This window comes from Nanorana parkeri, unplaced genomic scaffold (assembly GCF_000935625.1).
Source record: "Nanorana parkeri isolate BGI_ZX_2015 unplaced genomic scaffold, ASM93562v1 scaffold85, whole genome shotgun sequence".
Taxonomy (NCBI): Eukaryota; Metazoa; Chordata; class Amphibia; order Anura; family Dicroglossidae; genus Nanorana; species Nanorana parkeri.
The window spans coordinates 1,434,256-1,460,939 of NW_017306353.1; the positions used below are offsets into that span (position 1 = coordinate 1,434,256).

Genomic DNA, 26,684 nt, shown 5'->3' on the forward strand with positions numbered 1-26,684 from the left:
CGGGGCCTAAGACTGAATCCGATTTACTCTTTTTAGGGTATTAGATAATGTTCAAAAAGACAACTTAAATATCAGAAAATATTATTTCAAACATTTAAAAACATTCCACGTTTATTATTCATGACTTTTGTGTGAATGCTGATACATTTGCAAAGCAATGTTGTCTTTTATAAATAGCCCCTTTTGCATCTGTAGGGAAAACAGTTTTTTCAACATTGTCGGTACTTTTTTCTTTATATAGTAAAAAATAAAAAAACCCAGAGGTGATTTAATACCAATAAAAGAAAGATCTATCTGTTCTGAAAAAAATGATATAAAATGAATTTCAGTATGGCGTTGCATGACTGAATAAATGTCACTGCTGACTACTGAAAATTGGCCTGGACAGGAAGGATGTTTAACACCCCTGGTTTTCGAGTGGTTAAAGAGAACACATGCAAGTTTATTATTATATTATGTTATATTATATTGTAAAAAAAACTGGGAAAATAAAATTTAGAAATGTGAGATGCTGTATTGAGACCAATCAGATGTTATATTTTGTTCTTTGGAAAATGAAACTAAAATATATAATAAAAAATATAAAAATATATAACAATAAAGTATATAAAAGCAATGTTTAGGTTGCATTGCTCTTCAAACTTTGCCTTTAGAATGGAGTTGGGAGAGTAAAGCAAACCCTGCAATGATTTTGTTATGAGCTCCCATTACTGTTACTTCCCTGCAGGTGGCGCTATTGTACAATTAATTGCTCATCTCTGATACAGGCAACCATCCTTCAAGACTGCATTGCTGTACCAATGTTGAAGGTAGGTGTAATTCCATGAATTGGCCACTAGGTGGCGACCCAGAATTTAGCATGTAAATATTGCCAGTCTTATAGGAGGGATGGAGTTGAGTGCACAGACGTGTGCCTTAGGCAAAGAGCGCCAGGTAATCAGTTGGATGAGATGGAGCTAGCTGGTTGGCAGTATTAACACCAGCAGAAGCCAATAATGCAGTCAGCTCAGTGATGTAGAGCATCAGCGTGCAAATGGAAACTTCACAACTCATCTGGATAAAATAAAAAAAAACACAGATCCCTGTTCTGGATTACCCCGTGCCAGACTGCTAGCATCATCTTCTGTCTGTGACTACAATCAACCTTCCACATTGTTACTGTACAGGTGAGAATGTCAGTTTGCTATTCTAAATCGGATTACTGCTGACTAATAAAATGATGTCAATGCACACAGAAAATTTAGCAAATGTTATTTTATTGTAAAATTTAGTGATAAAACAAAAAAAATGTTGTGAGTAGACTATATCCTTTTCAAAATGTAATTATCTTACCAGTCAATTTCTTTGGCATTAGGTAGAAATTATTGTAACAGCACCTTTGTGAAATCCGTAAAATTGTCATTTAGATTTCTCAGATAAGTGGTCCTCTCCAAGTGGCTTGGGAGACCCATGTGGCTCTCATGTGTTCTGAATGTTGCTTGTAGCAGTCTGCTATATACCTGCATATCCAGATACTTGCATTATCACATGCTTCTCATACGCAGAGGTTACCCAACGTATATAATTCAAATGTTTAACATTGCTATTTTGTTCTTTGCTGTTGCAATCGTGCGCACTTAAAGCTCAAAAGGGCACTTGACCTCTGTCAAAGTCTGCATTCTTCTGTGCAGCTATGGAGCCCAGGGATAAAACAGAAGCTGCCACAGTTGCTCAGAAAAAGCTGCTTGCCTGTAATAAGTAATAGTGATTTCTATATGCTGCTTGACTGTGCTGCTGTAATTGCAAGAATGAGTTAATCTGTGCATAGGTTATACAGTACCCAAAATTACACTCCGGATACAGAATGCTATTAAATTCATTCTGATGTGTCATCATTTTTTTCCCCATACATGATGCAGATGTTGTGTACAGACTTGTCATCTATAAATATCCAATAGGATAATCCTCAGGTTATCCTAGGTCCTGCCTAATGTTCCCTCCTGCAGTCTCGCCTCCTTGGAATCTATCTCACGCTTAATCCAAAAGCGCAAGGACTTCTTTTTTTTTGTGTGTGTCCTTTAAATAGCTCAGCCTGAATTTATAGATCTGAAGCAACATCGAAATACCAACACGAGAGACAAAACATGATTGTAATACCTGCTTTACCTGTCAGTTTATCTAGTCCAGTTTGAGACAGTCTTTACTGCCTCAGACCAGACTCAACGGGTGGATAGGAAAAGCACATTCAGTTTATACTTAGATTATCTTTATGAGTTGTGCGCAACACAGATCTCATCTAGATTATACCTACTGCTCTCTTCAACAGGTGAGATAACAGCTTGCTCTGTGTTAACTTAATTTGTCCCCTTTAATTTTGTATAAACGTAATGTGCCCCCTTTAATTTTGTAATAGCTTATGGTGGCCCCTTCAATTTTGTAATAGCTTAATGTGGCCACTTTTATTTTTAATAATTAAATGTGGCCCCTGTAATCTTTTTAATAACTTAATGTGACCCCTTTATTTTTTTAATAACCTTACATGGCCCTACTAGAGAATGTTCAATAGTTGCCTATATTCCTATGTTTGTAAAGAATGTACATAAACATATACAGTATATATCCATCATAGATGATATAGTTATATATTTATATTTGCATGTTTGTATACAAATATAGAAAGATGCATTGATAAGTATCCTCTTCTTAGAATTTGGAGAAGACAGAACTGACTCATGTGTTCCTATATGTTCAGTTCTTAATTTCTTCCTGGAAATATTAGCATGCTTCCTAGAATATTACATTATATTATTCAGCAGAAGCTCCCTATACAAAGCACAATGCAGGGACCTCTCCCAGATGTAGCCAGTATTAGCAAACATGATTGCCTATGAATAGTCACACTACACAGGTCATGTGTGTTGCTGGTATCACTTTTTGGTTTATGGAGGACTCTAACCAGAATCATTCATTTAATGGATCATTGAACCTAAAAGCCTAATAACCTTCACGTAAAAAAATAAATCCATTTGTATTTACAATAAGGTATGAAGATATCATATCAAAACGTTAGCTATTTGTCATTGACATGTTATTTACTTAGAATTAAAGGGTAGTTGAGTTTGAATGTTGCTAAAGTAGTCTGAGAAGAAAAAGTTGGATCCACCGAGAGGCTTTTGGTCACTTCTTACACATCAAACCTATAGAAAATCAACAGCAGGATCTTCCATAGGTATAGTGTTTATAAATGTAACCAACTCTATTCTTTATTCAAACCAATAAAGTCCTCCAACACACAACACCATGGGGAACATTTATCAATTTATGTCACATACCTGATTTCTAGTGCATACAGACACAGATTTATTATCCTAGTTTATGTTTCATTCCTAAATGCCTTCATAAGGCGAATTGTCTCAAAAATGGCTCTAAGTTGTCTCTGTCTCCAAATTGTTGCAAGCTTGCTGGGAACCTCCTGAAGGACAGCTGACTTGAGGGTATGAAGCTGAATTATCTTTACAATACTTTAGGAAGTGCTCAGGAGGACTTCTAGAATGTGCACCGGTTTGAAGGCCTTTTAGTGTTGCAAATGCTAGACAAAGTTACTGCCCAGTTGTGACATTAATATGTCACAAGAAAACTTAAAAAAGGCAGGAGGTAAATCTTAAAAATGCTTTAAATGAACTTAACTATCAACAAAAAATGTATCTTATTTGTGTAACACTCAGCTGTAGATCCTCAAATCATCTCTGAATTGGTGCTGACACTGTCCTTCCTTCCGGAGGGTGGCTACTTTTGTTCCCCATGGTCCCCGTGTGTGTTGTCAAGTAGCCACAGCTCCAAGCTCCCTACCATTAATGACTACAATCTCATATTTAGTTACTACTTTGTATTGAGATTATACTCTAGCTCCCATGAATTATAGACTATAATCTCAATACAAAGTAGCTAACTAAATATGAGATTGTAGTCCATCATGGTAGGGAGCTTGGAGCTGTGGCTACTTGACAACACATACAGGGACGATGGGGAACAAAAGAAGCCACCCTCCAGAAGGAAGGACAGTGTCACAAACTCATTCCTAAGTTTCCCCCATGTATATCTCAATGGCAAGTTCTGACATCAGAGACACACTTTTGTAACTATTTTTATCATAAGAGGTTGACTAAAGAGTTACATTTTCCACTTTTTAACTATTATTTTTCATTCCTCTGCTTATGATTGAGTGTTTACAGTAAACATAGATTCACTAGTCTAATTGAAAAATGTGCTCCGTTAGTAAATCATTCTCTTAGTGTTGGCAGATCATGTTGAGACTTGCAGTTCTGCAGCACCTGAGTATGGTAAAAGAAATTCAGAGGTTCACCTAATCTCTGCTCTCCTCAAAGTCTATATCAGAGATTCCAAACTTGTTTACACTGAGAACCAAAGTGTCACAGTATACCTGTTTTGCTACACTAGGTGTCAGTTTGGCATTTTTCTGGGAACCCCAAATATTCTGAGGATTAATATGTAGGAACCTCTTTGGAGTTCCAACCAACAACAAGCACAACGTCCTAAAAGTAGTTATACAACAAATAACTGCCGACTAACCTGGTATCAGGTGTAACGATCTTGTATGTCAAAATGTATGGTGAAATAGTTAGCATGTCCTAGCTGTCAACGTTCTAATGACCTGTTTTCTTGTTTTCTATGCCTATTAGATTCAACATGTCTAATGGGCCGAAGAAGAAAATTACCCAGAAGCTCAAGAAGACCCTTCCGGTCACAGGGCCACAAGCTCCCACCTTGTATGAGCTGATGCAATGGTATTGCTTGACCACCAACACCCACGGCTGCAGGAGGATAGTGGTATCTAAGGGTCGCTTAAGAAGATGGATATGGATTGCCCTGACTTTAATAGCAGTGGCCCTTATCTTCTGGCAATGTTCTTTGCTGCTTATGTCCTTCTACAGTGTGAGTGTCTCTATCACGGTTAACTACCAGAAACTGACCTTCCCAGCCATCACCGTCTGCAACATGAACCCATACAAGTAAGAAAATTGGGGCTTATTTTTGCGGGTAGGGGGTTGGTGACTTCCAGTTCGTCTGAACATTTTAGTTAGAATAATGCATCTTGGGTGCCAAACTGGTAACAAATTATCTGCTTAAGTCTATTGTATTTCCAGTCTATAGAGGCTAAAGTGATTAAAGGATTTTTAATCACTCAGTACCAAGAGATTAAAGCTCTAGCTGAATCTCACCTTTTAAAACGTTGATTTTAACATGCTTCAGACAAAGGATTAGTCAACAAGGTGTTAATCACAAGCTACTGAGGAATTAAATTCTCTTTTATAGGCTTCATTCACACAGCATGTAGAAACATGTTGAGAGAAAGTAGCAAAAATGCTTTTTGGTGCTTTAGTATTTCTATTTATGTGTTATTTGTACATTATTTAACATGTCAGTATCATTTTATGTATGTTTATATATTGCCATCATTTAAAATCTTAAGTTTGACCAACATTGCACCTACTTGTTTTCAGGTGCAGCAAAATGATTTAGATATAGATATTGTTAACCAGGGTTGTAGATTGGGTTTGGAAATTCCTAAGGCACCCCTGGACCCCTGAATGGAATTTGTGCAGGTCCTGTATCATAGCTTGTATTGTGTTATATCTTTTCTATCCCTTCTGTTTCACTTTTCCATTCTTTGGTTTCTTTCCTGCTACGTTCTCATAGCCATTGGTGCTCTGTATTTTTGCTGACAGTGGGCCCCCGAGAAGCAAGGCACCCATAAGGACATCCAGAACTATCTTGAAACTCCACTGCTTCCACCACACTTATATTTGAGTCCAAGACATACATTATCTTTATTTTTTGCTACAAAATAACAGTCATTACTGTCATAAACATGATTACACGGTTGAAATTAAAAATCAAATGCATCATCAGTGCTTAAAAAAAATAAAGTATTAAACATGAATTCAAAATTACATAAAGTGCACAGTGTGCCAAAAGCACATTGTGCATAGAATATATAATCTCACTGGCAATCATAAGGCAATGTTCCAGTTAGATGAAAAGAAATATGAATTGTGAAATACTGGTATACATGGAAACCCAGTAGTTAGTTTAAAACATTCCAGATGCTCCAACTGATCTACCTAACATAATGCTTTGTGGGGAAAATACATTTGCTAAAAAGGGGTAGTAGAATGAAAGTCTCAAAGCCAAAGTTTAGTAAAATATGTATATTTATAATACTTGGGTTACAGCAATTAATGCAACATAGAACTGAGGCACATGGTGGAAGATTCAGGAGAGGACACATGCACTGGGTGCCACGGTCTAGCGGTGCCCCTATTGTTGACCTGCACATATAAACTACAATACGCCAAAAATATCTCACAACCAAAGTGCAGGAAGAATATATATGTTTCTAATATGCGGCACCTAGTAGAAGACCGCAGGCACAGGCACTGGGTGCAAGGGCCTAGTGATGACCCTGTTAACCTTGACATATAAACAGATAGTATACAGACTATAGGTCCCAACACAAGACAAGAACTTAATAGCCACGATTGTGAAACAGTAACATGACAATTGCTCCATTGGATCGCATACATCAAAGTATCAAAACCAAGAACTGTTAAATTTCTACAGCCCTGACCAGACAGAGTCTCTCATGTTTTATTACAAACAGAAGATATATTTTTTTAAATCATATTAAAACCCAGTAATGTTTAATGTACTTATGCAATGTAATGTTAAATGTTGTTAGCATTTGAATAATGGAGGTTGATGGGGCTACAACTCCAGGAGGTGTACCACTATGGCAAGAGGGGAACAGTACGAATTAAGGGAATGGCCACCATAGTTGTGGTTTCATTGGTGGTGTGAAGTGACACGATAGGTGGGGATGTCGGTGAGCTCCATATGCTTGATCTCTATGATGACTATAGGGGGAGGGCACTAATATACGTTGGTGTCTATACCTCACTGACTTCACCACTAAATCTCTGTTCCTTTGCTTGCAAGTTAAATTCTATAGCTTTTCAGCCAGCAAGGGAGTAACATGTAGCAGTAGGTGACTGACTAGTATGACATGGCCTTAAAACACAATGGTAACCATACCTATAGAGCCACACCACTTTTTGTCATGGTGCACCCCATGCAATGCCAATACCATATCACAAGCTGATCAACTTTTTCTAAAATGCTTTAAAATTGCATTCCAAAGGGGACATTGTCATGTTTTGTGATGGAGGAAAATGTGGGCAGCTATATTTTTTCACAGTGCACTGCAATGCAACACTGTAGTGGAAATAGGAATCACTTAGAACTACTCAGTATGCTTTTATCATTGAGAATTAGCCCTAAGGGGACAAGATGACTGGGAAATACATATCAGACCATTGATTATTTCTTTGTTCTGCAATTACTGTATCCAAATGCCAGTCCTACACTTTAACAGTACATGGTCTTATTTTCTAAATAAGGTATTATGGCAATGGTCAACTGACTGTTGACCTAATTTAATCAAGAGTTCTAAATGCTATTGTTTAGCATTTAGTAATCCATATTAACCAATAAGCATCCACTACCAATAGGTGGGTGCTGATTGGGTGAGGTGGGTTACTGCACTTAAGAATCACCACTTAATAATAAGAACTCTATTGCATTGGACCATTTATGTCACTTGGTGTAGACTAATGCAGGTCAATGTTGAACAGAATTCTTCTCATAGGTTACATTTTTTTAAATTATGTACAGGTCAGTGCCAAGAGAATATTACAAAATATATTGGAGAACTAAATGTAGAGCACTCACCACTCATTAATGACTTAATTGCCTATGAGAGGCTTTACAAGTGTGGTGTCATACATCCAGACAAGATGGGAAGTCTCTTAGAAAAGACAACATAAAGGGCTAATAAATCTCAATTACAAACTGGTTCTTTTGAAAAAGCAATTAATACTATTCGTTTCAAAAGATTTTTTCTTATAGGAAATGGAAAATAATTATTATAAAGTTGTAATAGTCCTAATCTTCTTGATTAATCTTCTTAATCAAGTGTCCGGTACCCTAAAATGGCTACAAAAAAACAAACAATAGGCAGCACAAAGCTGAAAGTACAACAAAAGGCACCTGTATGGCAATCTAAACAAATCCCAAATCCAGTAACTACTGCATGTGATGCATAAGTCTCATAAACAAAAAAGTTTATTTGCCTTTCATAAGTCAAGTCTTCCTTCATTTATGACTCACACTCCCTAACACTAGAGCTCACGGGCTGGTGGCCAGCATAATTTATCCTACCTCTTTAAGCCCATGTCTTCCTGGACCTGCTTACAACCCCCCCTCCCCACCACCCCCCCCCGCCTGTGACTGGATAGTGAAGTAGAAGCAGCATACTGATGAGCTCTTCTCTCTGTCACTCTGCACTCTCTTTCTATCAGCATGCCTCTTGTAAGCACATAAACAGTTTGGCTCCTTGTACTGCTTCTTCCTCTGACACTCCAGCCCTACTGTACAGGGGCTGCAAGAGTCTAATACCAGATCAGATTTAGGTACTACAATACTTGCCTTTAAATATACATTTAAAAGGTCTATCTATAAATTTTGTCACAAAAGGTCTACACAATGTTCACCCGGGATCCTTAAATTTTCCCCCCTCCCCCCAAAAAAATCACCCAAGATTTAAATGACTTTCACCCAAAATTCTCACGTTTTCCTCATTAGAATAAGTGGGAAGAGAGCCAAACACGCTTGCTCTTTCATCAAAAGAGTTTGGCGCCCTTCCAACTGATTCTAAAAAAAAAAAGTATGACTCTTGGGTGAAAGTCATGTGAATCTTGGGTGATTTTTAATGTTTTCTTAAAGACCTCCTAGTGATGTATTAATGATTACAGAGCTGCATTGATTTGTGTCTCTTTTTATTGACCTAAAGTTCAGCTTTATATATTTTAACACTGCATTTGTGGCTGTTTTACATAAAGGAAGTTTAAATATTGGATGCAGGTCTTTTACTTAAATGCATCAGGAGTATTTTACAAATACATTAATTATGTTGTTGTTTTTGTAAATAGTATGCAAATGTTTACAGAAAATAGATCACATACACCTTAAATTGTATGTATAGCCAATACTTTTTTTTAGTTTTTAATAAGTGGGTTGGGCTTAGAGACATACCTGACATGCATATAGATTTTCCCATATGGGCTGGGTATCATGTGCCCTGGGTGCCACTTTAGGAGGGGTGCCACTGGGCGTGTAGACACAGAACTTCCCCCTGGGGGGGGATCTCTGTGCCTTTGCGCCGGGTAGCAGAATATCTAGCTTCCCAGCTGACTAGAGGATGAGTTCTATGAAGTACAAGTACAGTTCTGCCATAGAATGCTACTCTAAAAAATGTATTCTAGTTCCGCTTTAACTGTCATTTCTGCAATCCAGATTTCTAAATATGAGTATTCTGATTTGTTTCCTTTCTCCTATGCTATTCATACATCAGTCCCTTGGTGCATGTTTGTTGTTTTCCGTGCGGCATTTTCATTGGGTAAAATAATAGGCTAAATTCCCAAAGCTAACACAGCAGGATAAGGATACTTATTTATAAAAAAAAATAACAGTTATTTTCAGTTAAGTCTAATGAGATATGAAAATGAGAGTCACATGGCTAAAATAAAGATACTCATTCTTTAGTCAGAGGTTTGTGAATTGAGTCTAATGTCAGTTGTGTGTGCTCGCGCCCGCACTCATACACATACTCACGTAATGCATACCAGAATAAGTACAACTACAGGAATGCATTGTACCTATTTTCTCGCTCTTATGGATAAAGAACAAACAACTACAGCACTCTGTTCCAGTGTTAATAATATCTATGTCCTGCAGGCACATAATAAACACCAAGACAGTGTGGGTGCTCTATATACCCTAAGGATACATTACAGATGAAGGAATGCATTGTTCCCTGTAATTCTCCTCAGGGCATACTTTATAGAAATTGTCTATTGTAATATCTACAGGAATGGACTTATCACTAGTTATCTCATGTAAGCTTATTTATATATTGCCATTATATTCTAAGACAGGTTAGGACCAGTAAAACAGGAAAATGTTCTGTGTAAAAGAGAGGATCCTAGCAGAGTGGTGTTGCTTTGGGCTCTATAGTTTGTGTGTTCTCAAACTCCAATAATGGCAATCCTGCATATAGCTCTTAATATCTTCATATCTGTATATTCTCCCCAGGCTGGATGGACCCAAGTGTTAAACCTAGTTTCATAATTGAATGAGATCTAAGTTTAAGGCTAGCCATACATGTTTGGATTTCTCTTGTTGAGCCTATGGGCTGAACAAGAGAAAATCACTCAATAATGGTTAGCGTGGGTGGGGGAATCTCCTCTGCTGACTATTGTAATCAAGCAGCCATGACACCCACAGCTGCGTGAATACCTGAACAGTGACTGCATCTGATGGAATGCAGTCAATATTCTGGCAGGAATGTTCACCTTGGCTCAATAAAAGTCCATTTAAAAATTGATTGAGTTGACAGGGTCTCCCGTGACACACGTTTTGGCCAATTCAGCAGGAATCAGTTAGCCATGTATGGGTAACTTTAGTCTTTCCTTTGTGCAGGGATACAATGCAGATCCTTCCATTGGCAGGGCCCGATTTCTGCATAGGCAACAGAGACCATGGCCTAGGTCCACACAACGGACTTCCATGGGTTTCATGTTTGAAACATTCCTATACTCGACAACGCCATCTAGGGGAACTAGTGACGTGTGAATGGCTTCCACCGGGCCTCATACTGGGCGTTACTTTTATACATTAAGCCCCATGTTACCGACTGTCAATAACACATTCCTAAGTATAATAATAGGTTCAAGAGTGTCACCTTCTCTATCAGAAAAATCTAGCTGGGTCCCAATTGTAGCAATCCCTGAACAGTTTGTGTAATTTTGTGGTGGAATAGTGTACAGGGTAATTACACTTTGTCCACTCTTGGTGAAGTCTGAACTCCCAGTACAAAATTCCTACAAAGAAGGTCAGCAGTTTTCTCTCTACTAGGTGTTCGTTCTTGATGTACTGACACAGAATAGTTAAAATGTCTCTTTTTCATATACCTTGTGTGTGTGTATATATAGACACTGCCTGGCCAATAAAAAGTCACCACCTGGATTTAGCTAAGCAAATAGGTAAGAATCTTCCATTGGATAAGGATCTTGCTTCAGTTGGTCAGGCCCAGGTTCAGCAACATTATGTCACCAAAAAATGAGGTCAGCTACCTACCTGAATATACTAAATGACCCTGATGGCATGGGCATATTTCAAGGTGACAATGCTAGGATTCCTCGGGCTCAAATTCTGAAAGAGTGGTTCAGGGAACATGAAACAGAATTTTGACACATGGATTGGCCATCAGAGAGTCCAGACCTTAACCCCATTGAAAATCTTTTGGATGTGCTGGATCAAAGATTTGGAACACTTCTGCAGCACACACCTACTGCATGCACCAGCTTTACATTGTGATGGTCTTGATAGTCTAGTCATCTTTTTTCATCTTATTCCTGTGTTTTGCAGGTACAGCACAATCAAAGACTATCTGACTAAGCTGGATTTAGAGACCAACCAAGCACTGAAGGACATATATGGTTTCTCCCCATCCCTTACTCGTAGACGCAGAGATGTACAGCCACAAGAGACTATTCCAGAAGAAAATTTATATTACCTCAAACAAATCAAGTTATATAAAATTGAGAGCATAAATGGAAGTGAGATAGTTGCTGATGAAATTCCCACAGGTCGACGCACCAGAATGAACGCCAGAGTGGTCAACCAGAATAAAGAGAGGACCGTTGGAAATATTGTGGGTTACAAGTTGGTAAGTCACCTAAATATTCTATGACATCTTTTACGTTATAAGGGGGCCTCCAACCCCAGTGTGATGATATTTTACCTTGTATTTTAGTTTGTTTCTAATTAAAGTTTCATGAAAATCTACACCAGGGGTAGCCAAACTCCGGCCCCCCAGCTGTCGTGAAACTACCCATGATGCATCTCTCTCCGGGAGTTGAGAATCTTGAAATACCATTTGTAGTTCCACCACAGCTGGAGCGCCGGAGTTTGACTACCCCTGATCTCCAAACTACCCATGATGATGGTAGTACACGTTATAAGTAATTCAAACCCAGTTATTGATTATATTAACTAGAGATGCACCGATACCAAGTACCTTACTCGGTACAAGTACTAGTACAAGTACAGATACCTTTTGAGCTCCAAGACTAGACTAGAGAAAAATTAAAAAGTTAGGAGGCAGCTGTCATTTGTGAGGAGCACACGGAGCTCCTGGGATTTGTACATCTCTGTTTTAATGTATGATTTTATTTTTATAAATATAAATAAAGGGATGCACAGATACCATTTTTGCAAGTACAAGTGCTGATACTTGCCCAAGTACTTACAAGTACGAGTACTGATACATTTTTGTTTATTGTCATGTGACAGTTTTCCTAAAACAATACAGACTAATGATTTCAGGACAGTGGTGGAGCGCCTGAGCTAGGTCCCAGCTGCAACCGCTGCAACCCTGGTAGTTCTCATGAAAATGTCAAGTATCGGCAATGGTACTTGAAAAGTATCGGTGCATCCCTAATATTAACCATCTCGGCACTGCCTATTGTACATGTACAGTGGCACAGAATGTACTCTGCACATATTTAGTTTGAAAGCTAAGCGTATGGATCATTTAAAATTGTCTATGTGGCCAAATCTTTTCTGGCATTGTAATTTGTATTGGTAGGGATTATGTTACTTGACTGATGAACTTGACAAACATGTCTATTAATTCAGAATCATTTCTCTTTATCGTCACGCTCTAGTGTGATCCAAACAATAGCTCAGATTGCACAGTGTTCACTTTCAGCTCAGCTATCAATGCCATCCAGGAGTGGTACAGATTACATTATACAAACATCTTGGTGAAGATTCCTACAGAAAAGAAGATTGAAATGGGTTACTCTGCTGATGATCTGTTTGCCAGCTGTTTGTTTGATGGACAGTCTTGTGATGCAAGGTGAATTGAACTTCTAATACCTTTTTAAAATCCATTTATAAAGCAGTAACAAACACCACAGCCATTTTCCTACATTTTTTTGAATCAGGCCATGTCCCTAAAGAAGCTTAATGTGAAGCCAAAGACCTGGAGAAAATTCTATGTTGTAAAGGGATATCCCTTTTATATACATTACAAATGATTTAGGATATTCTGAAAGATCTGGTACCAATTAGAACCGTTTCGGTTAAAGTTTATCTATAGACAACATTTTTTTCAGTTTCGGATAGAGTAAGGAATGATTGAAACGCTTGTGATTTTTTTTTACACTCTATGTGCCATTGGGAAAATCTCCATTCCCTTTCTGTCCTGGAGATTCAATAGAAAGTTGGAGGAAATGTCCCCAATGTGAAAGGAAAATTGTAGAAATGTCACCAGCACACCAATCCTTTTAAGATAGTAAAAGCTTAATTTATTGAAGTTTTTTGTCATATGACCAAACAATGTGAAAGGAAATCCCCTGTTAGACAGTTGTCATTGGAATAGGTATCCCTATTGGAAGACTCCCTGTCTTCTCCTATTCCAGTAATTACTGTTAGTTTTCTCACTACTTTCTGTCCTGATAAGTGTCCCAATGGTCACCAGGACAAACTGTGAAGGTGATGACAGAGACAGCAATAAAAAACATGTATTAACAGTTTAATAAGAGCACCAAACATACAAGAAAAACTTAATTCAAGTCAAGAAAAATATATAACAGCCACTGCGTTGCGGGGGACGTACAAATTCACCCTTCATCAGGGTGGTTTAAAAGGATGAAGCTCTAAGGCCTCATTCACACAGCTAAGTGTCGGCCCGTACAGATCTGTGCAGCGTGCTCGGCCATATCGGGCCACTCCTGGGAAGGACAGGCAGTGTGAATGATGTCTAAAGATGATATAGTAGGGGGCGTGTCCAAGATGGCGACCGGAGCACACGTGTAGTAACTGTGCTCCGCCACCTATCCTACTATCTTGATTATTTTCTGCCCCGTGGAGCGCTCGAGTGGACGGGGACTGAGCCCAGACCAAGCCCTGATCCCCGGGGTATGTCTCGGGGGCGCCGGAGGTCATCTACGAGCCGCCCCGCTACTCCTAAGACCCCGCCGGCCCGCGGACTGAAACTGTCACGCGCCAGAATGGCATGCATCCGGAGACTCGGGACTACACCTGCCATTCAGCATCCCATAGGTCATTCTCGCGAATCGACCTATGCTATGTTAGTGGAGAGATAGTGCTCCCGCCTGCATCGCCTGAGGGGTGATCCGGGGGGGTCGGATTGTGGCTTTGTGAGCTGGGGGGGAGATAAGAGACGTGGTTGATCTGAGTGGTGCTCCTTAGAACACTCCCCCCCTGCCTCTGGAAGTAAGCATAATCCTATGTTTGACTATCGGTCCTCTTGCCCTGGGTTTCTCCCCCCCCCCCTTCCCTTCTCTCCTTAGCCAACTCCGCCCTTCTGAGGCTGACCTGGTCTTCCGTTCCCCTCTTCTCTCTTTTTCCCTTTTTCTCTCCCCTTCTCTGCTGGACTGCTTCTCCCCCCTGCTCCCATCCCCCCTCCTCCTATTACTCCTCTCTCTAACCCTATGGAGGCTTGCCCTCAGTGGCTGGGCTGACCCTGGGGTTCAATTCAGTAATGTCCCGGGCGCTGAGTGTACTGATCCACAAATCGATTTATTTGGATGTATTTGTATCTTTATTTTTTGAGTTACCATTATTGTATTGTCTTGTATTGACTGCTGGAAATGCTGTGTTCAGAAGGTCGATCTGTAATTGTCATTGTCTTTTTGTGATTGTCTTTTTTGTATGAAAAAATTCAATAAAAGTTTTACCTGTTAAAAAAAAAAAGATGATATAGTAACCAGGGATATTTTTAATGGTGTGGATGTCAAAGAAGAACTCACATTTGCATGGCGAGAAGATACATAAAAAACAAAAAATGTTTTCGGCTTTAGATATACTTTAAGCGCTGCCTTTTGTATGTTGCTGCTTTTTGGAGGTTTGAGTCTCTTTGAGAGGATGAATGGCAGCCCAATAACACCTATATCTTCGAGGAGTTAACCTGCTAGCACAGCCATGGTAATAGGGAAATAGTTAGGAGGTATGCAGGGCATGTGTAGGTCTTATGCAAGACACTTCTGTAAAACACTTACGCTATATAACTAGAAGAACCAAATACAGTGTTTAGCTACCACGTGTTTTTCTTTCTCATTGCATTATTATCTTTCATATGTAGTGCTCCAGCTGCAGCCATATAGAAATCCATATATACCAGGGCCAATTTCACCTCATATAGTCTTTCACAATTTGCCTATTTTTATTTGCCTAGCGCAATGTCTTACTTGCAAAGCAACTGGTTATTCCTTCTAATTACTACTGGAGTAAAGATCATTAGAGTTGTGGTCCACGGCAACCATAAGGCCTTGTTCACACCAAGCGCGGAGCAGGTGCAGAGCAGAGCAGTTACAGACCGGATCAAAACTGCGTCCAATATATTCCAATGGTATTTTTTGCTTCAGTTCACTTTGCAGCGTGCAGTCCCAGAGCAGGTCCAATGTGAAAAAACTGAGGCAAGCCCTATTTTACCTGCTCTGGACATGCTCTGGAAAGCATGCAAACGCATCAAAAACGCATGCAAATGCCTGGAATGCACTGAAAGCACATGTTAAAGTAAAAAAAAAAACGGCCTGGAAAGTATTAAAACGCGGCAAAAAACGCGGGGGAAAAAACCGTGTGCGTGTGCAGAAACCTGAGCGGATCTGCTCTGCATTTGGTGTGACCAAGGCCTTAGATGTAGCTAGAACTTAAAAATGACTGCAGGGCTGATTGGTTATAGAAAGCACAGGCATTTCTTTCCATTCGAGCTAAGACAAAATGCTTTGTAGATGGAAAGCACAAACACAGATTGGGAAGCAGTGAGAAATCTCAGCTGGCTAATCTATTAAATCATCATGTTTGCTGGACCTCAGACATACCTGACCAGCTTAACCTAATGCTGATATAAATAACAGTAAGTAATTCATATACTGTGATATATCACTGACTTTACATACTAAGTGTTTAGACATGAGCGGCAGGCACTGACTAATCGATAATGAGAATAGTTGATAACTATTCTCGTAATCGATTAGTTGGTTGCAGCCCTAGTTATTACCTGTAGTTAATGCAGATTAATGCAAATATTGTTCGCATCTTAGGATTAAAACATAACTGCATCTGAAACTGATATTAAGATTTTGTGTGGACACTGACAAATCAAACCACAAACTTTATGTAGTTCATTCATTTATATGTGTCAGCAAGCAATTTACAGTGTATATAGTTAAATCTCATTGGTCCCTGCTACCCAGAGGAGCTTACAGTCTAAAATCTACTGCAAGAGAAAATAACTAATAATTTCAACTGTTAATTGTACTGTAAAGCAATTGTGTGCCAGCAGTGAAACCCCCAAACTTGAGTGGCCAGTCTTACCAATTTGTAACAACAGTCATGCTTTTATTTACTATGTGATATAGAGGATACAGAAGATAAAATTAGACTTCCTCACTTTGCTTCATATTGGGCATGGTGAGAGAAAGAGTTGCCAATTTTATTAGGCTGATATTGCCTAGAGATAATACAAGCCCAGTGAGTGATTCAACTAAAAGCTGTCCAACTATAGTTGAAGCATCAGTTTTGGGTTAACTGACCTTTGAATTAAGACAGAAAAGCTAATGAAAAAATATTATTTCCAATACAGGGACTTCACTCTATTTACTCACCCTCTGTACGGCAATTGCTATACCTTCAATGATGCATCAAGAAAGGAGCTGTTTGTGTCTTCCATGGGTGGAGCAGAAGCTGGTAAGAATTCAGTCCTATAGATATTACACATCTGGGTTTTACTGTTAGACATTTTATTATGTCTGTAGGAAAGTTAGCCAAACCATTGACTTCCAGTTAGAAATCAGCAAATATAGATAGACCTAATCTAGGTTTCTAAGTAAACATGTGGGTTAAATGAAAGTCCAGTTAAACTTTCACAGCTTCCTTCACAGCCTGTGTCCTACCAGCATGTTGCACAGTGGTACCCGGTAGAGAAGCAGTGAACTCTTTGCAGAGGTCCAACATACCCCCTACTGAGTCAGAGACAAAGCTGTCCAATCAGTGAGCCTGAGCTTTGCTGATTGCAGAACTATTGGTTTGACTTAGTAGGAGTCATGCCAGACCTCTACAGTGAATCCAATGCCTGCCTACAGAGGGAAAGAGTCCCGCTCTTCATCCTCTGAAAGAAGACAGGTTTTTTTTTACCTAGATTGTGACTACTGTAGAAAGAAAACAAATGGTAAGACATAAAATGCCTCGTGTTTTGATGCACCTGGAATAATTGTAACATATTTAAACTGAAGGTTTTATTGGGCTTTTAAAGATCATAAAGAGGTGTAACCATATACAAGCTTGTCTTTAGTTCAGCTCTTTAATTATCACTCAACTGTTGGGAACCCAACTTCATGTGATGTGTTTATCCTGGCTCTATTTATGGTAATCATATAATTGTTTCTGTTAGAAACCCAGCTTTTCATGTGTGGCGTCTATCATGCCCATATTTTTGGTAATCATATAATTGTTTCTGTTGGAAACCCAACTGTTCATGTGATGCATCTATCATGCCTCTGTTTATGATAATCACATAATTGTTTCTGTTGGAAACCCAACTTTTCGTATGATGAGTCCATCATGCCTCTATTTATGGTAATCACATAATTGTTTCTGTTGGAAACCCAACTTTTCATGTAATGTACCTATCATGCCTCTATTTATGGTGCTCACATACGTAATTGTTTATCTTTCTTTAGGGCTGAAGCTTGTTATACACATTGACGAAGATGAATATAACCCCTTCCTGGTGGCAGCAGCTGGTGCCAAAATATTAGTCCATGACCAGAATGATTATCCATTCATTGAAGAGTCAGGGACTGAACTTGAAACAGCAACTGAGACATCTATTGGGATGCAGCTGGTAAGTGAATGTCAGAGTGAACAGAATGTTTCTGTTACAGTTTTCCTGCTCTGGAATCTCAACCTAACCAACATAGGCTTTTAGTTCACATGCTGAATATCTACATTTGGCAAAATTAGGTCTAGACAACTTGTGTGTCAGTTCTGATATTTGTAAAAAGGACTGCTCGGGACAAGGTTAGGTATGCCATCCAAAGCATAAGAGTCGGAAAGTGTATTGTAGAGTAGTAAGATGGAACCCCTTCTTTTATAGCATGGGGTTATTCAGGACTCAGAGGACCGGGTGAGCATAACCTTTTAACACCTAGACAAAAACAAGCACTTAACTCTTGCAGTGCAAGGGTAGCCGCACTGCAAGGGTTAAGAACAAGAACAACAGAGCTCTGCTTTAAGGTAACTCTGCATTGTAGCTGTGGCATTATTATAAATGTTCAGTAGATGTTTATAGAGAAGAACTTGTAAAAGAAAATATTCTGATACCATTTAATTTTGATTTCAGACAGAGTCATCAAAGTTAAGTAGCCCCTACAGCGAGTGCACCCTTGATGGAAGTGATGTCCCTGTCCCGAATCTCTACAACAAGACGTACACTTATCAGGTATGTGTATGTGGTTAAAATTGTTCTTTAATAGGTAGAATGTGGAGAGGTGACACTGTAATCCAAAAAGCCCAATGAGGAATAGGAGTTAGCCAGGCTGTGCACTGTAGTGGACATGTGTCAATCACAAGACTGAACAGAGCTACAAATTCTTTGGCAGGTGGATTGTTGCATGTGTATTTTTACTGCATATTTAGCTGTTTGCCTAGAGCTCAGCCTTAAAATCTCTAAAATAGATTTTGTGGCATGATTCTCCATTCCTGGGAAATTTAAAGTAACACTAAACTCATGAGATAAATCTAAAAAATGCATTCAAGTACTTTAACTATTAACAAAAATGTACCTTATTTGTGTATCACTCGGCTGCGGATCCTCAAATCATCTCTGAATTGGTGTTGACACTGTCCTTTCTTCTGGAGGGATGCTTCTTTTGTTCCCCATGGTTCCTGTGTGTGTTGTAATGTAGCCACCCCTCCAAGCGCACCACCATGATCGACTACAATCTCATATTTAGTTAGCTAATTTGTATTGAAATTATAGTCTATCATGGGAGCGAGTTTGGATCTACGACAATTAAATTTCACAGATTATATTGAGTTTATTTTACACCTTTTAGGTATAGGGTTGTTGATAATTCACATTCAATCCATACATGTATTAAAATTTGGTATTTCTTTCCCTCTGCTAGATCTGCATCTATTCCTGCTTCCAGCTTGAAATGGTAAACACTTGTGGTTGCGCGCATTACGACCAGCCCCTTCCAGAAGGAGCAAACTACTGCAATATTGAACAATATCCAAGCTGGAGTAAGTTTTATCTCTGGTGTCTAATTGAATTATTGTGGGTGATGTTAATTTTTTGTTTTATCTTTCGGCAGTTTAAACATTTCTGTAAAAATATCATCAAACAAAAAAAAAATCATTAATATTCAGCATTTTTAAACCACTGCAGTACAAATCTAGTGGCATATAATGGTTTTGCATGCATACATGCCAGAGGAGTACAGCAAGCATACTTCAATACACTATTCACGCATGGCAGCGTAGATAAATTTACATTTTCTGTACACGTGGGAAGGTTTATACACGTGTCAAACAAATCAAAACTGAATTACTCAATGCTAAGGAAAGGAAACGATAATAATTAAATACATGTAGCAGCTAGTTCAAGAAAGGAACTCCCTCCTCAATTTCCAAAACCACAAGCGAGTTTAATGTACCTATTAACAGCACAGTTGACATGTACAGTATATTAAAATTACAGGTTTTTACATTTGCTGATGGAACTAAAATAGCACAAATGTAATTTTACTCCATCACAGTGTGTATAGGAAGGTTCAATAGTTATAGTCATGCATAATCTAGGTTTAGCGTTGGTATCAATTCTTGCACCTATGGTATTGTGGCTGTTCCATATTGTTCCATTTTCTGGCAAAGATTGCTCTTTGGATATAAGAACATGAGATATCAGGAATCTGTGTGTTTAATGAAATGAATTGTTCATACACAACAAGACCAGTGCTGAGTCTGGTATAGTTCAAGTTGGAGCCCCCCTCCCTTCATAGTGAGACTTACAGATCCTCATATGTTATTTGTATAGGTTTAGGCCCTATTTTTGTTAGGTCCCACACTACTTTGAGCCAATCTGAAGCTAAGCAGTTCCTGCAAAATCATCCAAAATTCAATCTGTGGGTGGCTGCATAACTTGTATGGCTAGCCTACTTCTGAGCTTTTGACATCAATGAGATATGATAATGACTCCCCTGAACATAGTAATAGGCCACAAAATGGCTGATTCATTCTGTAGTATTATAGAATAAACTATTGTGTTTTTGCCATCTGCATTAGGAAGGAACCTGAGAGAACTTGAGTCTTGAGAACTTGAAAACATATTTTTTTCTGTGTCCCCCTGCTTTCTTTACACGGTTTAATTTTTTTCAGAAACCTGACTGGCTTTCACTTACATTGCTTATTTTTTGATTTCTTTTAGTTTATTGTTACTTCAAATTACATAAAAGTTTCGTCCAGGAAGAGCTGGGATGTCAGGAAAAGTGTCGCGAGTCTTGCAGGTGAGAACATTCTAACTCTCTGAGATGGGAAGAGGGGCACCTTTTAGAACAAACTATGTAGGCAAAAGAAAGATCCCTTCCACATCCCAATTTACGTGGACCATGAACAACTGATACGCAAAAAAGAATTGTCCACAAGTGCATTTTCAGCACTAGTTTTCTTTTAGATTGGCTCTTCAAAATAGCAAAAGCGACAATTTAGTGGTTGGTTAAAGAGTTTAATGAATAATAACACTTTTGGTAATTAAATAATACATCGTTATAGAGGTTTATATACAAAAGACATAAAGACCTTATTCACATCGGACGTGTTGCCCCGTACAGCGTTAAGGGCTGTTTTTGTTTGCGCCCAAAGCTGTGAGAAAAAGCGAGGGGGCAGCTCATGTAAGTTGGACGGCCACACATGAATGGTGTATGGTCTTGAAAACAGACACAATGTATCCAAGTCCATACACTGTCTGTGTGTGGCTTTCAAAATTCAGAGCTGTGGGAAGCAGAAAGTGAGGTTTCACAGCTCCTGTGTCACCATAGACCTACATGAAGTGCCCACAGCTTCTTCTCGCATCTGCGGGGCATCAACAACCAGCTCTTCATGTTGTACAGGGAAACACACCCTGTTTGAATGAGGCCTGAAGAAGAACAACTGAGGAATGAAGATGGATTGAAGGATTTGGTTCCAATTGGGGGACACTCATTGAGCAGTGAATGACAGAGATATCACGGTACATAGAGCTATTTAATGACCATAGAAATGGTAGCAGTCTGCCTCTACAGGGCACTGCATTCTGTGTGAGAATAGCAGCCAGACTATCCTCTGTATTGCTAGCACTGAGCAGCTAAAACTAAAGTAAGGCATATTATTATTGTCTATGTGGCCTGACATCATTACAGTAATAAGCCAAGTAAGTTAATTTGGGCTTTGAAGGATCACCAGCAATCAATGTAGCTAATAATGTAGCAATAAATTATAAGCATGCTATTTGTTCTACCGGTTGACAGTTTATTTTCAGATAGATAGGACTGAGCATATTCTCAGATCAAATTAAACTCTGTTAGGCGCCCACTTATAAAACGCTCTGTCCATTTTCAAGAAATTAGTTTTCTTTTTTGTACCAGAGAGGGAGACTTGCCATTATAGTAGATGGGGCTTATCAGAGTGGATGGGGCTTACTTTTACCATTTGACAAATATCACACTGTGCTCATACCATACAAACTGTGTATTGTGACTCCAGAGCATGCTGTTGACCTGCATTGTATTTAGAAGAAAAGGTAACAAGTTCAACAACCAACCTATCAAATGCAACACAACACTTCTCTGAGCTAACAATCATCCTGTAGTATGCAAAACACAATGAGGTTCATTTATAAAAGCTCTGCCCATTGTATAGCCAGGCAGATGCTCCTAAATGGCACTGACAGGTATATACTTGTCAGGTATAGACTTATCAGCTCTATCTAGGGGCACTAGTGCAGTGTGAACATACAGCTTTTATGAATGGACCCCAGTGGAACAAATGACAAGCTCCAGCTCAGCTTGTTAGTCTGGTGCATGATACTTTTGATCTCTCCCAGAGACTTCTCTGATTACTGTTACTCTTATGTTTACCTGACAGCAGCTCTTATATTGCATTGGAGGAAATTGCAAGTTCTAAATTGTTTGTCATTTTTCAGTTTTAAAGAATGGACATTTAGAAGGAGTGCGGCAAGCTGGCCCTCAGCGAAATCAGAGGTAAGTTCATGTCAGATTCTTGTTGAATATATTTTATGAAAAGCCAAACTCCATCCCAAACTTTTTGGGACAGGTCAGATTTGGTATTTAATTGTCAGCTGTGTCCTTATTAAGGGGAGTTTCTCCTCACTTCCTGTCCTAATTGTAGAATTCAGACAGATTAGAACTTCTTCTGTCCCAATGATAAGCGCACAATAGCACCAGTCAGGCCCAAGCAACAGACTTGTTTTAGGTCTCCTGCACATGCCATACAGAATGCTGCATTTTTATCAGTACAACATTTGTATTATTACTGCTCTGAATGCAGTTGCATTGTTTTGTATGAGCTGATGCTTGCCAGCGTATAATGATCAATAAACTTGCGATGCGTTCATATCTGTAAAATCATTTAGGAATTGAACTAGAATTGTACACATCCAAACACTGTGCACACCTTTACGCATCTATACTTGTGTAAATGCAAGCACTTATAGACTAATTCATGCATTTTTTAATGCCAGAAACATCTGCCAGCACTCTCCCGCATAGATCATCAGTATTTAATTATGGCAGTGTGCATGAGCCCTTAATGTAGCCTTAGGCTCTATTCACAGCTATGCTATGCTGAAGCGCATGGGATGCCGTACACAATCCAACATTGTATGTTGCAATGTGTTGTATTTCTTAATGACACTCCAATGCACCTAGCCATTGCATGTGTGTTGTATTGCACCACATTGCAATCGTAACCTATTACCATGTGATGTGGTGCAATGTGATTTTAAAACAAAAGTGCATGCACTTCTTGCGATTTAGCAAGGGTGGGCAGCCCATTCAAATAAACCGCAGAGCACTACAAGTGCAACCTGAAGCACCTCTGTGATGTTGCATAGCAGAGGGATGAGCGCTTACTCAGCAGCTTCTACTCCCCACTGAGCTGAAGGAAATTACCTGCTACCTCCTTGTATCTAGGTGCATGTGACTCCATGTAATACACCAGTGGACTAATCAGCTCACACATGTTCCATATCACTGTGTAAGCTATGACTGTTACTTAGCTCACACAGCTTACTTTTGGCTGAATGGAGCATCGAAGGAGTGTAAGAAAGGCATGTCCTGCTGAATGGGGGGAGATAAAGTGAACCTGTTGCTTTTCCCTGCATGCGTAAATCCCAGATTCACTTTAACTTCTTTACAGCTGCCATATGCAAGCTTAATGCTGGGATCAATGCTTTAACGGCACTCCTTTCAACATACAGTAAAGTCTTTATAACTGATATAAATAATGTCAATGATGTCAATGCCTACTTTCTTGCAGTAGAGTCACATCTGCGCTTCTTTTTTTTTTATCAGGAGTGGACAATGCGGATTTTTTCCTGGGAACTTGCAAGCAAACTCAAGAAAAACCTAACAAAGTAAGTCTGATTAGCCACTCAGCCCTCTAATGTACTTTCATTCTTTTCTTTGGTATAGGTCATAACCATATAAGTGTATTGGGTGTATATTTACAGGACATGCTGACCAAGACATTTGTTAAAAAGTGCTACTATTGTTGTTCGTAGTTAAAAGATCCAGTATGGTAATTGTGATATATGCTTTATAGAAAAAAAACTAAATAAAAATTAAAGCATTTTTTCCAAGATGTCCAGATATAACTGGGCACATTTTTCCCATTTTTCCCTCACCAGTAACCAAAAAGACGTAAGGGAATCTGTAAAATTATTTCAGAAAAGAGAATCATGTCTACTTATTCAGGAGAACCCTTAATGCAGCGTTGTGTTTGAACTATTGTAACAGAGTACTCTCAGCTTTTCTTTAGATCTGTACAAATAATCACTATCTGTAACCTTCTGTGCCCATAGCCAGACACAAAATCAAATAAAAATGTTTGCCCTTCCCTCCTATTTCTGTTGCCCTTGATGGTCACTCATTCATTTATCACCTTTGACAATTTTGCCCTGTATTTTTGGTCTTATTGATGGAATCTTCCAATGCTGCAACCATTATATCTTTGTCTGCTGTTATTCTGTCCTCATTTTAAAGGCTAAGTTTACTTTTCAGACCTTGTTTCATGTTGCACCCATATTTAGGGTGTAATATATAACATGGTCATATCACCAATCTCCCAACCCCACCCCCCCAAAACACCTACCTAAATCGGAGATTTCTGTAATTTTTTGTATATTGGTTGTTTTAAAATTCCTATATGGAGTAAAAGGATGAGGGTGCGTTCATCCTTTCGCTCCATTCACTCCATACAAGCTTATTTTCTTAGGGGCCCCGTTGGGGCTCCACCAGGCAACAGAGAGCTGCCACATTTCAGCAATCTTTTGATTTATTCAGAACCTACTCCAAGCTTCCTAATCCTAGAATCCATACAAATATAGAATTTCAGTTTTAGGGGATGCTTTCAGAAAAGATTTCCTAGTCTCTGTGAGATACTCTCTTTTAATTTTAAAAGTCACTTAGTTTTCAGACTTTCATGTTACCTACATACTGAATCAATGAACCAATATTGTTATCATCTAACAAATGAGTGATCCCTTTTGCTCTCTTTTTTTTAGATATGACTTGGCAAACCTCGTCTTATTTTACCATGACCTGAACCTTAAAACGATAGCCGAGAGCCCTTCCACCAGTGTAAGTAAAATATGAATTATACCTAATTGACTGGCCAGTGTCGCACATTGTACAAGGCTATTGCTTGTTTGTACGACTGTTGCTCTTCAAACGTCATCTGTAAACAACAGGTTTTGACAATTTTTTTTTGTCTTAGTTTTTTGAATGTGTTAGAGAGTAAAACTACATAACGATCTCTAACACAGTAGTTCTCTGGGACTCTGCTGGTAAGATTCTTGCTTGAATTTCAGGCCTCCTACCAGTGTCACATTCTGCAATGACACTGCTTGGCCATGCCATTATTATTAATATGACATTGGCCTGGCACACTTGAAGCAGCAGATGGGATCACAACATGATATAATGAAGGCAAGATTTTATTTGTACGGAACTTGATGCACAGAACAGTATTTCCATGCTGATGGGATAAACATACAAAGATATATCAGGTGACTTCCTCAAGATGTCTTACATGGTGCAAATTCCAAAAACAGTCCCATCTTTGATTGTAAATTAAGAGGTTTTTTTTAGGAAACTCCCCAAAAAAAGCTAGTGGAGGTTCTCATCTTATCTCATGGCCTCTTGGTTTCTGATGCTTAAACAGACTCTGGGAAAATCGGACATTAATATTAGACATTCCTATACTTTTTCCAGGGTACATTATAACAATAGATAGCTATTGTCTGTAAAGGGAAGATGTGAGATTATCCAGAGCTGTTTGGAAGGTGTTGTAAGTGCCAATGGAATAACTTCTGTTATTAATCTCTTCTTACAGATTCCTAACCTACTGGCTAACTTTGGAGGTCAGCTGGGCCTGTGGATGAGTTGCTCTATGGTCTGCGTCCTAGAGATTGCAGAGATTTTTCTCATTGACTCCTTCTGGGTGGTCATGCGTCAGAAATGGCATAAATTCATCAAATGGTGGAAGAATCGCAAGGGTAAAACAGAAGAATCCTCTGACCAGCCTGCTGGAGTTACACATGTTTATGACAACCCTTGTCTAACAGATGAAGATCCACCAACATTTAACTCAGCTCTACAATTGCCTCAAGCTGAGCCCATGCAAGTACCTAGAACACCGCCACCTTTGTATAGGTCCCTACAGCTAGACCCAAATTTCAATGAGTTGCCTATAAATGAAGAAGATGTGACTATAGAATATATGTAAGAGAATTCTGAAGAAAATTACTTTGAATTCTTACACTGAAGAAGCCATAGTTCAAAAGGAGTGAAAGATGAAGCTAAAATGTTCAAACGTTCTTGATAGTAAATGTACTTTTTGGTGCTTCATTGAAATTCAATGTAGACTTTTGATCCCTCACAATGTGCCACAACTGAGTTGACAAGTTTTCACTGGCTGTTATTGTTGCTCAGTCATATAAATATTGGTTATTAAATAATTGTATATAATGCTGATTTTAATTTCACAGCTAGGTATTTCAATGCCCAAATGAACCTTCAGTTTAAATCAGCTTAATACATTCCATGTGCATCAAAGCAAAAGGCTTGAGCCTGAGTAGGAAAACCTGTCCTCTGCCAGCAGCTGCTTGCTCTCTGCAGGGAAGCAGTAATCTCTCTGCCGTGGATTGACACACCCCTGTTGGGTCAAAGCCAGAACTCTCCAATTAGCAGGCAGCA

General features: G+C 39.0%; 1 protein-coding gene across 2 annotated transcripts; it reads left to right on the forward strand.

Annotated features, from left to right (window-relative positions):
• The first annotated feature begins 1,132 nt into the window (after positions 1–1,132).
• Positions 1,133–26,460, forward strand: SCNN1G (sodium channel epithelial 1 gamma subunit). Of its 2 annotated transcripts, none has more exons than XM_018552343.1 (13): positions 1,133–1,166; positions 4,680–5,009; positions 11,545–11,845; positions 12,846–13,039; positions 16,793–16,896; positions 17,889–18,052; positions 18,551–18,649; positions 19,338–19,455; positions 20,639–20,717; positions 22,391–22,448; positions 23,781–23,842; positions 24,992–25,067; positions 25,822–26,214. In XM_018552343.1, the coding sequence occupies exons 2-13, from the start codon at positions 4,687–4,689 to the stop codon at positions 26,212–26,214; spliced, it is 1,971 nt and encodes a 656-aa protein (XP_018407845.1). In that variant the 5' UTR covers positions 1,133–1,166; positions 4,680–4,686. The 2 variants fall into 2 exon arrangements, with proteins under 2 accessions (XP_018407845.1, XP_018407844.1); XM_018552342.1 differs by lacking the exon at positions 1,133–1,166 and adding an exon at positions 2,060–2,305 and having other exon boundaries at positions 25,822–26,460.
• The last annotated feature ends 224 nt before the right edge of the window (positions 26,461–26,684 follow it).

What these genes read in the sequence shown, in the direction of transcription:
- SCNN1G (XM_018552343.1), top strand. Translation starts at nt 4,687, where the DNA reads ATGTCTAATGGGCCGAAGAAGAAAATTACCCAGAAGCTCAAGAAGACC. An exon ending in AAGTGTCGCGAGTCTTGCAG is followed by an intron (nt 20,718 to 22,390) that starts GTGAGAACATTC and finishes GTCATTTTTCAG; the next exon opens with TTTTAAAGAATGGACATTTA. An exon ending in CTCAAGAAAAACCTAACAAA is followed by an intron (nt 23,843 to 24,991) that starts GTAAGTCTGATT and finishes TCTTTTTTTTAG; the next exon opens with ATATGACTTGGCAAACCTCG.